Source organism: Symphodus melops (assembly GCF_947650265.1).
Source record: "Symphodus melops genome assembly, chromosome: 19".
Taxonomy (NCBI): Eukaryota; Metazoa; Chordata; class Actinopteri; order Labriformes; family Labridae; genus Symphodus; species Symphodus melops.
This window is the reverse complement of record NC_136709.1, coordinates 10142043-10155556: the sequence shown is the minus strand read 5'-3', so window position 1 is coordinate 10155556 and position 13514 is coordinate 10142043. Positions and strand designations below refer to the sequence as shown.

General features: G+C 42.9%; 2 protein-coding genes across 2 annotated transcripts in view; one reads left to right on the top strand and one right to left on the bottom strand.

Moving 5' to 3' along the window:
* Positions 1–356: 356 nt before the first annotated feature.
* On the bottom strand, positions 357–12091 carry bmf1 (BCL2 modifying factor 1). Its single transcript, XM_079369130.1, has 4 exons — positions 11784–12091; positions 9771–9967; positions 9007–9200; positions 357–4553 (listed from the first exon to the last, which is right to left on the bottom strand). The coding sequence occupies exons 2-4, from the start codon at positions 9940–9942 to the stop codon at positions 4437–4439; spliced, it is 483 nt and encodes a 160-aa protein (XP_079225256.1). The 5' UTR covers positions 9943–9967; positions 11784–12091; the 3' UTR covers positions 357–4436.
* Positions 12092–12952: 861 nt separating this feature from the next.
* The window catches only part of gchfr (GTP cyclohydrolase I feedback regulator), an 83444-nt gene continuing 82882 nt past the window's right edge, over positions 12953–13514 (top strand). Inside the window, exon 1 of the mRNA XM_079370011.1 lies at positions 12953–12957. The gene's annotated coding sequence lies outside the window, so the exon portion shown is untranslated. The remainder of the gene's footprint in view (positions 12958–13514) is intronic.

Below are 13514 nucleotides of genomic sequence, written 5' to 3'. Positions count from 1 at the left end.
TTTACAGCAGGAGGGATGTGATGAGTACAAAAAACTGCTAAACTCAGTTTCAGACATTTGGTTTATCCATTAATGGCTCAAACTCACAATAGAGCTCCTTATAATTAGACCTATTGAATAAAAAAGGGAATATAAACTTTCTGACTGATCTTAATGTCCTTAAAACTAGACTTAACCTAACACATTTGAATCATATCAGTAACATCTTCCTGTGTAAAGCTCTTTTGTCTTGTTTTTATGATCAAAGTCGTTCCTTTGTTTGTCTTACAAACAGCTCAGGTGCTGTAGAAGTACATGTTCTTGGAGAGCAGCTTGATTTTATTTCTTCCAAAAAAAACAAACTTAATCCAACTTGGCACCTTCAATAAAATTTTATTGAAAAAAAAAAAAAAAAAGTACCAATAAACAAGAATATCCGGAAAAAAGATTTGTAGAGCAAAGCTCCATATGTACAGCATATTGCACTACAGAACAAATTGTCTTTACTTCCATATTAAATCAAACAAAAAATACATATTAACACAAAACAAAGAGTGCACAGTAGAGTCTCGAAAACACACAGTCAATGTTTACAAAAATGCTACATTTTCGCTGGGTCTCGTTTGTTGGTATACAGAGAGTGTGTGATAATCAAGACTTCGTTCAAACTGAGCAGTAAAAGGCATATTCCAGGGTTTTACAAATACATGTACACATTATCTGTTCTGTGAAATAAAAAAGGGGCAAATATTTCATTTCTATGAGCTCATGAGTCAAATGAATTTAAAACCATGATTGAGTTTGGTTTGCTTGGTTTATACACTATGATGGGATGTGCAAGGAATGTTGCAAGTTCCTGTTTGTAATTTAAAAAAAAAAATGCCCTCAATCTCACGGACTTTAAACAGGATCCTACTTGTATTTCAAATTATTTTACAGGCATGAACTGTCCTCATAAAAACAGACGCCCCTTGTCTTAAGAAAATACATTTTAAAAAAAGTTAAGAAAAATCATGAAGAAGACAAGTCATTGTTTAAAAAAAAAAAAGTAAAATCAAAAAACCTTCTTCAAAAACTTCAAATGTATATAAAGTGGACTATAAAAATTCAAGACACTGACGGTTTCCATAAAATGCATGTCCCACTCCGAGGATCCTCCACACTCACATACAATGTGATGAGTGTAGCCTGGGAACCTCGCTCTAATAAAAATGACACAGGGCACAGAGGCAACTTGTTTCCCTTTCAATAAATCTAACAGGCCGACAACCCGAGGCCCACTGGGTCGATGTACAGATCTCCGTCTGACACGAGGAGATCCAGAGTATATACTATACATGAACATGTGACAAATAAGGGACCCATGGGATCTACAGAAACAAAGTACTTTCCAGTGCATATTGATTACAAGACAATGATCAAGAAAAAAAAAAAAACACACAAACGATCACCCTGTGACTTAAGAGGAATATTTCTGATTTTGTGTGTAGAATAAGCAACAGGTGGGATGGCTTATGACGGTTTAAAGAAAAGGTCAAATCCTGTTTTAAGGTGAAACGTCATCCAATCAGCGGCTCTTTTTAAGCACATATTATGAACAGATCATGAAAAGCGGGGGGAAAAATTCAGACCTTGCGTGTGAAATACTCAAACCGAAATCTCCTTTTTTTAAGTGGCACGCCTGTCCTGTGAATCTATGTTGGTTTGAATATTTTCCAAAGTGAAAAAAAGAAAGAAAAAATGAGCATGCCATGGTGAGTGTAGCTGCTCTGTGTACATGTGCAGCCATTGATGAAATCCTTTAAATAAGCTGCAGGCGAGTGTGGCTGAAAGAAGAGATTTTGAGTTGAGTATCGTGAAACCAAATTCAGCTACAATCCAACATATTCAAAAAAACTGAAGCGCAAACATGTCCAAGAGGAATATTTAAAAAAAAAAAAAAAATTGCACACACACGTGTATACAGTAGAAATGGGCAAGAAATGCACAAAATAAATAAGAAGGTTAAAAATAAATTACCAAGACAAAACGTGAACCGATGAACAATACCCATGGGTTAAAGGAACAAGACGAAGAGGAAGCCGAGAGCCAATGGTGAGACGGGGGGGGAGCTACAGTGACTGGCTCAGCGTTCAAGATCCGCAGGAAACTCTTAACCACAAACACATTCAGTGCACCTCACACGCCTACAACTACACACTCAGTAGCCCCCCCCCCCCCCCTCCCATCAGCACCACAGACAGCAAGGCAGCCTGGCACTCCTCTTCCTCCTCCTCATTTAAACTGTACCTATATGTGTGCGCTGGAAAGAGTGAAAATCAAAGACGAGACATTACCTCCTGAGGTTTCAGTATAAATATTTTGGATGAAAACACTGCTCTTCTTCAAACCATGTAACAGATTCTCAAGGTAACCAGTAGCCCACAAAGTCCGTCCCTGAGATATCTTGAAGAAAAAAATGAGAGAAAACGCTAATTATTCAGTGAGAAACTTGACACGTGATTACACACCCCTGATATGTTTTGCTCTGTGGGTGAGAAGGTTGGCCTGGGTTCAATATAACAAACAGAATCTTCAACAGTGTCTTCAACCATGTTCATGTTGCAACAATAATTACAGTCTTTTTTTTTTCTCCACTTTTCTCTTTTCTTCTCGTCTGCTTCATCAGTGGTGATTATATGCATTCAAAAATATCCCGTAGATGGATCTGAGCACCAAAGGCAAAAGAGACCAGCCAGCAGAATATAAACTGAAAAAAAAAAACTCCCTCTAAGTCGCCTGAGGAGATCTGTTTCACATATTGACAATGCAGTTCTTTGGGTGAGGCACAAGGATCTTTTGGAACTCTCCTGAAACGCTGGTGCATACAGTTTCCAGAGTCTTGGAAAAAAAAAAAAAAAAAAAAAAAAAAAAAGGACAAAAATCCTGACTTCAAAATGCATCCCATTCTTGACAGTGACTAACTCTGAAATGTTACGGCAAGAAAAGAGAAAAAAAACCATGTGATTACTGAAAGACCTTCATAAAAGAGAGAGAGGTTTGCCCGGTAGCATGAAGGGACTCTTAAAGGGTGGAGGGTCTAGTGCAAAAACAGTGGATCCACAGTTCCACTTAAAGGGCATGGAGGTCTGAAAACAATCATGACAAAGAACACATGGAAAACAACAGGGAAGGGGGACAGAAGAGGGACTATAGGAGGAGTTTGGAGACAAATCCAACCTTTAGAAAGGGTTTCACAAGAGCACACTGAGCCAAATCGTTTTGTTGGGTTTAGATTATGAAGCCCTGTTTAACAAACTGTTTTGCGTGACCTAGATTTTCAGCAACGACAAACTTTAAAGTAAATGTCTTCAGTGTGCTACATATCAGAACACAATCAACCACTGAGGAGCTGTCCTGATAAAAAAAACAAAAAAAAAACAAGCAATTACATAATCAGAACTTTAACTTGATGTGAATCAGTTCGTTCTAATTACGAACTGTAGACCATGCAGTCCTCAGCTTAGTCTGTTTGGTGATGCTCAGTTAACATAGTAACTCTCTATTGCAGCTAGCTATTTGTTGCAAGTGTCACTAATCCCAATTCATTTTGCTGAGATTTGAATGAACCAGTGTTTGAATTCAATCTCATTAAAGGCCGTTAATCTTCCAGTCAGCGGGCCGCTTTGACGACTCCTGAGCCCTCTCAATGTTCTGATTGTCTGACATGTAGCACAGGACTGAAGAGAAGTGGAGCCCGTTCAAAAAGATATTCAGATTACATGTTAAGGTTTGCAGACTCTTTACATGAAGAGGCTATTTGTTTAAAGGGCACTGAGGGATTGTGTTCACACTTAATACCACATCAGGACAACAGAGGTGGAAGAAAACAACGTCAGAAATCCAAATAAAGAAGTTAAGAAATGTGATTTTTTTTTTGTTTGTTTGTTTGTTTTTTTTCATCGTGGTGAGGTGCAAAACGTTTTGTTCTGAGAAGTTGCCTCTTTGGAAATCAACTTGTCTGGTCAGCTGGGAAAACTTCTGAAAGAAAACCTCCCACCTCATCTTTCATCTCATGTAGCCGGTCAAAATGTCTCAATACTCATTCTGGCAGAAGACACTGAATAAGGCATTCCCAGGGTCTGCGGAGGTCATTAAAGATGGATACATGTTGAAGTGCAAACAAAATGTAACTATGTACTGTACAAAACTACTTCACCACACGTATACCAAAATATGAACATTGTCCCTTAGAGGAATCTCAGAGAATCATGGCATCTTCTTGGGAAAGAAAAAAAAAAAAACAACCTTGAAGAAAAGTCGGTCGTCTCCGTCCTGCGGCGACTTCTAGTCTGCTTTCTTTCCCTCCACCCCCCACCCCCCCAAAAAAAATCAGACCCGTGTTTGATTTGACAGTGCCATTAGGAGTCCAGTTCCTCAGAGAGATGAAGTAATGGGGATTGGAAGGGAAGACCCCCTCACCTCCGTCCTGCTCCACCTCCTCCAGCGATGAAGCCCCTGTCAAACAGGAGGCTCAGCAAAGCTGCACCCAGACGCCACCACAGAGGCCCCTGGTTCCTTTGGTTTCGATGATACTGAAACAACAAACAAACCAAACATATGAGGCGGTACAATCTTGTCTTACTACAGTGTGCAGGGTGTGATTGTGATTGACCGAAACACTGTGAAGTAGGCGAGACAGAACCAGACGGCGCATCGACCCGGATATTTTCACAACAGTCTGCTTCTGTCCCCAGCAACACTGATGAAAGAGGCCTTCTTCTTGTGTGCACGATCCCAAAACAGACGTTTCCAAGTCATCTTTCTGGCAGACACGGGCAGAAGGAGACTCCCTCAGGTTTGTGAGCCAGTGTGCGATTAGAGGGATAATGCTATCTCAGCCATTGAGAAGCTGAGATAAGATAATTGCGCCAAATGGGATTTTAGGGAGCGCTTGATGCGAGGCAGGGTGCCTCTGGAATACATGGTGCTGCACAAGACGGGGTACAGTAGTGCAGCCTTCAGACAAAAGGCAGACTCCACTGTGTCTGAGATGGAGTGGGTCGTTTTCAGGCCGCGCAGTTTGGCAACATTCTTACCCCAAAAGATGTACAAGCACAGATTACATGTGGCACATTTATCCAGCTCAGATGAGGTGGTGTCTAAACACTGACCTTGTTTCAGTCACTGAGTGTCTATACTGTCTGGTGAACTCTGCCGGGTGCAAACTTGTATGATCACTCACTCTGACTTAAAGGTTAAAAAACAAAAAATCTTGACAAAGCCAAGGCTGGAGATCTTGATAACAACCACTTCTCTGTTTTTTGTGACATCTTGTGTTTTAATAAGGAAATAATAATTTCATAATGTCTGGTTCATCTAAACAGTGGTAATGTTGTTATATGCAGCACAGAGCGGGTGGGCTGGCAGCCAATTTGGCTCGACTTAATGAACGCTGGTACTCCTGAAGTAATTCAAGATGAAAAAAAAAAAGGTACAAATAGAAGAGCGAGATTTCAGAAGAGGAAGGTGGATTTGTTTTGTTTATTGCAGATCAGTGTGTGTACTTCCTATTTCAGCGTTAAACAGTCAAGGCTGCAGGACTACAGCCACTCAACAGAGGGATTTATGAGGCCATTAACAATCCTGCAAGAGTATTTACTACAAGCTACATAACAAGCAATCAATCTTTAGAACCAGAGACAGTTTTCCTGTGACCTGATCGTTTGACCTCCACTCCTGAGAGAGACATCACAACAAACAGCAAGAACAAGAGAGAGAGAGAGAGAGGTGCACAGGTCTGTCGCAACATAATCATGAGTCACGCCACCAACTGTCAAAATAAGCCAGGCTCTAAATTTAGCCAAGCGATAGAGCAGCGGAGTCGAGCCAGATGCTCTGTGTCGTCACTCTCACACTCGCCTGATGTGCTTTATCTGTGTCCCATGCGGGCTGTCTATCCAGCCAGCTGCTCAGAAGCTCTGCCTTATCTCTCGAGCAAACAGTCCGGCAGCAATGGCAAGAAACTCTGGATAAGTCGCATTGGGGACAAGAGCAGCAGTGAAGGGGGGGGAGCAAACAAACAGAGGTGGTGTTAGGTTAAAGAAAAGGAGCCCTAAAGGACACATCGGTGAAAAAAAAAAGAAAAGAAATGACGTCACCTACGTATGTTTTCATTTCCACTCCTCCCCTCTTTCTACGAGTGCTGAAAGGAGAGAGTGGCGTGTCCTCGCAGAAACAGCGACGAGATAAAGCCACAAGCATCGCATGTGAGCACACGCACACACACACACACGGGCAATATTCAACCGTGCTTTCAACACCTCCTATGGAAAGCACCAGGAGTCGTCTCTGTTAAAAAAAACACGGGGGATGAAACCTAACTCTGCTGCTTTGCCCCGCGCGAGCCGGAGCCGTCTTCCTGCCATTGTGACTGTCATTACTGTCGTGTCTCGAATGGCAGGAGGGCTAATGTCATGCCTTCCTCCTGGGACCTTTCGGGTCCTCTCCAGCCTCCTCTGACTGAGGAGCAATTTATCTGTCAGCATCCGCCAGCACTCTTTCGCTACCTAATCCCTGCTTTCGCCGGGGGGCTCCCATGGAGACCACTCACAGCCCCGTCACTCCCAGATTCCACGGAGAAGGTGGCAGCCAAAGGCACTTACACAGCTCAGGGACAAGTGTCGGCTTTGAATAAATGTTATCGTCCACTGACAGGACTGAGAACTGACAGACATTAACCAGTGATGGATGGAGGGATTTTTGTATTCACAGTGAGATAGAAAAAGAAAAAACCGAGCGTGGCTGCATTTATGCATGAGCATGTACTCACGCACACATGAAACTATTTAATGCACAACTAAAATCTGAAATAGACCAAACAGAGTTTGTGTTGCTCTGTAACCTTTCCCTTCGGCGACACGCACGCTGGCACACTTCACTGGCAAGCGTCAATAAAAGTCTGACCGGGTTTGTTTTTTTCACACGTTCTTCTCAAAGATTGCAGAGAGAAAACTTCATTCTCTCTTTTCGTCGTTTCTTGCCACAACAACATGTGTGTGTGTGTGTTTCTGTGTGCTGACACGGCTGGCTTCAGGATGTGATCTCACTGGGCCCTTCTCTCCGCTGTTTACTCAACCAGCAGAAAAGAAGCAAAGCCACTTCCTCATCCAATGACCCAGGCTCGCTGTGTTGTGCGTCACTAGATGCCGCGCGCACACACACACACACATGCGCGCACGCACACACACGCACGCACACACGCACACACACACACACACACACACACACGCGCACACACACACAAACTGACACTCATCAGAGAAACCCTTTTGTCTGACTGTCTAGTCGGCTTGTGCTGCGTTCAGTGTTACAAAACATGACTCATTCCGAGCTGAGGGGGTATAAATAACCATAACTTGTATGTGAGAATATGAATCTGTCTTCCACTTGTTAAATAAATAAAAAAGAAGAAGAGGTTTGCAGGGAAGGCCAATTTTCACAAAGAACTTTTTTTTTCCAGATAACTGCAACTTGTCATCACATTATCATTTGAGGATGACTTCCAAACCACCATTATGTACACCCCCCCCCCCCCCCCCCCCCCCGCATACATCTTATTTGGGTGTCTCCAGCGGCCGAGGGAAGGGGCTGACTAGAGACTCCCTGGAACCGCAGCTGTCCCCCTTGAGGCTCACGCGCTAAGCTTCGGGTTACAACATGTTTACCTTCTCCTGCCACTTCTGCTTTTCTTCATGTATCAGTATGTACGAGTGTGTTTGTCTGAATGTGAATGTATGTGTGTGTGTGTGTGTGTGTGTGTGTTTGTGAGACTGTTAAGTGCTTGGTCGAGTCCAGAAAAGAAAAAGAAAAAGTCCAGAGAGTTTATGACAATCTTTTGATGTTGCAGCCGGTGAAACAAAAACAGAGTGGAGCGGATGGACAACACTCGCACATAAAGGAACATTATTCAGCAGACACACACACAAGCACGGACACACACACAAACACACACAGACCACGCAGACAATGTCACCCTGACCACAATGTGCTGTGAGTTGTTTGAAGCCAAGCGTCCTTGTTGCCACTTGCTTCCACAGCCCACGTCGGGAAACGGGAAAAGAGAGAGAGAGAGAAATAAACAGGAAGAGCAGGGAGGGGGGGGACCTAGCGAGGTTGGGGGAAGGGCTGCCCTGGTTCAGCAGAGTCCACGGCTTGAGAGTAAGGGGGGGTTGTGTGGGGTGAAACACTGGTCTCTCTTAAATCTGCATTTGCGCTGCCCCTCCAGAACAAATACGGAGTATACACAGTGAAACGAGCCAACTTTAGTCCCACCATAAATCTTTGACAGATCAATTAAAAAAAAAACTGCTGATGCTGTTTATGTGTAGTCTGCACCTTTTCTTTTTTCTTTTTTTTTTTTGCACTGACTCCAAAAAAAACCAACACTCAGTTAAGACTCACAAAGACACAATGAGTTCAGATCCATAAACACTGGGGGAAAAAAAATCTATTTTTAATCAATAAATAGTTGTTGTTTTTTGTCAGTGTTTCACTTCTGTTACGGTGCCAAATAACCAACAAGTACATAGGCTGTTGCTCTCGTGTGTTTCTCAGTGAGATTTTTAGGATGATTTGTATCCTCCAGGCTTTAGTGTGTTCGCTTGGACGACCAGTTACGCTACGAGAGGTTTTTCAGATAACAGGAGGAAAAGCTCCATCGTCTCATTAGGTTCTTCTGGATGGTTGGTGTGCACGGCCTGCTGCTACTTTGACCATCATGACTAACAATGCAGCTCTAAATCTATCTTATGCATTGTTGTTATTGTTGCTCTGTGAGTCTCTGTCCTTCTCTTTCTTTCCACATCTCCCTCTATCCCACTTTCCAAACACATGCCTGTTTTAGCAGGCGGCTGTTCAACATGAGTCTGGATCTGTTCAAAGTTTCTGCCTGTTAAAAGGCAGCTTTTTTTTTTCTGGCCACTAGAACGCGGCTTTATGTTGTTGCTCATGATGGATTTGTGTCTTTGTAAGAGAGCCGTTCCTCACCAGTTGTAGGTGTTCCCGATGAAACTTGTCCCCTATAAGTTGGAGTTTCTGACCGATGCTGGCCTCCACGCTGTGGGCGACAGGTTGCTGCTGCTCCATCCCACTCTGCTGCAGCTCGCTCTCTTGTCTGCTCTCTTCCTGATCCCCAACAAGCTCAAAGTTTGCCGGGAAGTGTAATCGATAACCCGCGTTGCCTGTTGGGCGTAAAGACTGAGACTTAGCATGTTTGTCAACAACACAGTATGAGAACGTAAACACAGCAATGACGTGTGACGGTCTGTTTATTTACTGTGATTGTGTTTGGGATGTCGATGCAAAGGAACAAAGATCTGCTCAACCTGTCAGTTTGACTTTAACAACAATGATTCCTGTTGTTTTATTTCAATTAAATCCAATACTATGACTCATTTGAAGTCACTGCACAGACGATATCAGTCGTTCTGAGCGACTCTGGAATGATTTCTTGTATATGGCACTTTTGTAGCCTTGCTGTCACGCACACAGGTAAGCATATCTGTCACGTCCTTTCACTCACAGTGCCAGTCTGGCGCCTTTTGAACAGCAAAGCAGCTGGGTACACTCCATACAGATCATAAAAGCCACTGTGATCACGACTATCAGGCGCCAGGCATGAGGTCAGCGCGGCAACGTTTCTCACAGCGAGTCTCGCGTTATAGTTTCGTGCCTCAGTTTTATAACAGCTATCACACACCGGCTAATGTTTACCCGTTCTCTTTTGAAATATGGCATTTCTTCGGTCTCACCGTAGAAGAGTGGTCTGGGCTCCTCTGCGACTCCACAGGGCAGCATGCCGTTGTTGGGTGCCAGGGCCGGGCCAGGTGTCTGCGTGCCCTTGTCTTCACACTTTATCTCCTGGAAATAGGTGCGCCAGCAGTTGGGGTCCGGCTCGAACACATCATCCTCGTCATCGTCCATACGGGGGCACTTTGAGATGAGCAGCCTTAAAGGTAGCAGGGCCAGAGAGGGACACGTTACAGCAGCTGCTAAATATAGAACAATATCAATAAAAGTCCTCCCTTGTTTCTTTCATCAAGGACAGCAACCTTGAACATGTCCACATTAGACCTGATGAGATGATGTCACACACATTCATTACAAATTCATTCATGCAATGCCTTCATTCTCATTATAGACAACCTGTCTGGTACAGGAGGAGTGCCCTCAGATCGATCAAACCACTGGAGAAGTTTGAAAGAGAGAATGAGTTCACGGTTTGCCGTCACTGAGAGCTCGGGGCTCATTGAGATAAATGTCTCTCTTCATCTCAGTGATGAAACCACACATTTCCATGTGGTTAGGAGACTGTTGAGCTACATTCACATCACAGGGAGTCTGACTAACTGGGTTCAATGAAAATCTTTCTCGTGTGTGCTAAACAGCCTTGTGGGCAGAAGCCCACCTTATTAAATGGATGCCCCGTGACTGTTTTCTTATAGTTCTATTATCATGTTGTTTTAATGCTAACAATAGCAGGTCTCAGCACAAAGATAAATATGTCAGGAGAAGTATAAAAAAAAAAAAGAAAACCCGCCTGATTACAATTGGTTTCCCTCCGTTTTCAGTAATGCACTCCATTTAACCTTGGATCATATAGTGGGTCAAGGAGTTATGAAAATATGGGTGAAATTTAAGTTGCTTCACTTGCAAATCCCCAAGTCACCACTGAGTTGTAATGCAAGGTTAGACTACTACCACACTTCCAAATTAGGGTCCAGCACAGAGAGTAATGACAGTCTTTTAGGAAAATCCTAAACCACTCTCCCTGCCCTGGTCTCGCAGCCTGCCAGCTCCTTGGAAGAGAGTTTCAAGCACACTGGCCTGTCCTCTTGCATGCCCAGACCCCACTATGCACCGTGTGTGCTGATAATAAAGCCTTTTTTAGTGAAACGTCTTAATGCTTTGGTTTCACAAACAAAGAGTAAGAACATGGGAGGATCAGAAAAAAAATGACACTGGCTCTAGGGACAGAAAGCAGCGTTGAAGTGCTCTGCTGTGTGCAGGGAGTCAGCCGTGTGTTTGAGTCAGACAGTGGCTCCCCCTGCTGAAAACTACACTACAATAACAAAAGGGACAGATGGGGGGTTGTGCTGCAGCAGCTGCGTTTTTAGCGCTGTTTCAATCCAGCGGCGCAATTCGCCTCACACAGGCCAGACACAAGACAACAACTATTTACAACATTTTTTACACATTAAAACCTCCAAAGTCAGATGTTGTTTTGGTCGGTCTAAAAAAATAATTATCAACTGGCAAAGCATTTTTAATAAGACAACATGTCTTAAATGACGTCAGAGGGGGGGGTTATTCAGGATTGTAGGATATATTTAAAGATACATGTTTGCCTTAACCACACCGTCTGAAATGTGTAATAACACGTTAACACTCGTAAATAATGTATTCCAAAATATTTTAAGTTCTTAAAGACTTATATAAGACAGAGGAACACTTGCCACAAGTGTCCTGTAGTCTTAAGTCCATTCACCGACTGCGGCTCGGTAAACCGGTAAAGTGTTGTATGAATGACAAGCTTAGTAAAACTGAAACCGGTTTCTTTTGGACTGCTCGACATTTATAATAGGCAGTTTACTCGAAAAATGCCGACACGAACAAGTTGAAACCAGCCTGTTTTAACAACAACACCAGCAGCACGCTGTTTGTTGTCTCTCACGGTTCACGCGCGTGCCAACACGCTGCTGTAAAATGCACCAATGACCGAACAAGCACCATTTAATGTAAGCTGTTAAAGTAGTCTAACTTACCACAAAGGTTGGCCTCGTTGTAAAAGGTGTCCTATCCTCAGAAAATAAAAAAAGGACAATGAATTCAAAATCCAGGCAAGTCAGGCGAGTTAGTCCGTTTCACCTCCACGGCTACTTCCATTCTGAGAGGAAAAGTGCAACCAGTCGATTTCATTTCGCCGACGTCAGCTTCTCACTGACTCCGCCATCGGGGCGTGGTGTTCAAAAGTCTTAAAGTTAGTAAATAAACTGTCCTTAAGGACAACACAGTTTCTGTCGCCCTAACTCGGCTCGTCCCAGTAGAGGTGGAGCACGTCCCTTTAAGCGTGATTTACGTTTCGCCGCTGTAACCAATCGTCGACTTTGTTTTTGTCCCGCCTCCTCCAGCGCGTATTCAGACACGTGGACGGGAAATTCCCCATAGCACGAGACCGCTTTTACTCTCTCATCTGGTCAGAAACCTGTGAACTGCTGTCACCAGGCATCTGCACATTTAAGAGAAAATACTGTATTAGACACACGAGGCAACATACAGTTTAGAAATTAGATGATATGACACAATAATTACATGATATAACACCTACTAGTCTACTGTTTTAACAGCCATTAAGAACTTCTATATCTACTTTTTTTTCTACACATTTTTAAAAAATCTATTTTATTACTTTAATACACCTTTCAAACTGTATTTGTTCTATTCCCACTTTTGTTTTTGGATAATCAAAAACTACTGTTAAATGATAAACAGTTTTGACCTTGATTACAAGTGTACAAGTGTGTACAACTGGCCTACAATAAATGTGTCGTCTATATCCTGTAGCCGAGGAGAGGAGTTTGTTGTAAAAGTTTAAAAACACGTTTGTTTTTACAAATGAAAGCCTGTGAGGTATACATTAGAAAAGTATACAGAGAGAAAACCATAAAGTGTGAGAGCATAGATCTATCATAAAAAAATGTGTAGTCTTCTAAATGCAAAATGTGTCATTGTGTCAACTTCAGGTGAATGTATGATTAAGATCTTGACAGTTTCTGGTTTGATAAAAAAAATCAAAAAGGTTAAATTCAGGGATCAAATCAATTATATAATTAAATGATTTGAACAGCGGAGAATGAATAGTTAACTGTGTCCTTGCTCTTTTTATGTTGGGCAGGGCAGATACTCGGGATCTGCCTCCTCCCCTCTGGGCTATCACCATCAATAAACCCCCTGGACAGCTGGAGCTGAGGCAGACCCTATATGCATTCTCTCACACATCCTCACCCTGCCGCCAACTCCTCTTTCTCTTACTCCATTTCTCTGTGTCCATCAGCTGTGATCATGTCCCACCACTGAGCAGTGTGAGAAGTCACGGCTCCCTGCCTCCTCTGTCCCACCTGAATTGGATGGACCTCTTGGTTTTTGCACACCTGCAGCCTCTCCAAAGACAGAGGCGGGGCTGCACTGTGGAAGACAGGATTGGTTTCCTCACTCAGTGTGATATTGGAAATGTGATCTCCTCTTGCATGAGTGAACACTGTAAACAACTCGAGGGTGCAAAGACGTGAGAGCATTAGCTGCAGCTTCCTTTTGTGTCCCAGCCTAACAAAAAGATCCCCCTACACTGTAAGAAATGTTCGTAAATTTTGCGGTGAAAAACTGTCAATCGTGACAGTAAAAATCTGTAAATCTCAAAAACAGTTTGATACTGTTTATATAACACAGAATCACCGTAAATAAGTTAATCAGGAAAAAACTGTGTTTTTTACATTTTT

What these genes read in the sequence shown, in the direction of transcription:
- bmf1 (XM_079369130.1), bottom strand. Translation starts at nt 9,942, where the DNA reads ATGGACGATGACGAGGATGATGTGTTCGAGCCGGACCCCAACTGCTGG. An exon ending in GCCCAGACCACTCTTCTACG is followed by an intron (nt 9,201 to 9,770) that starts GTGAGACCGAAG and finishes TACGCCCAACAG; the next exon opens with GCAACGCGGGTTATCGATTA. An exon ending in ATCGGGAACACCTACAACTG is followed by an intron (nt 4,554 to 9,006) that starts GTGAGGAACGGC and finishes TTGTTGTTTCAG; the next exon opens with TATCATCGAAACCAAAGGAA.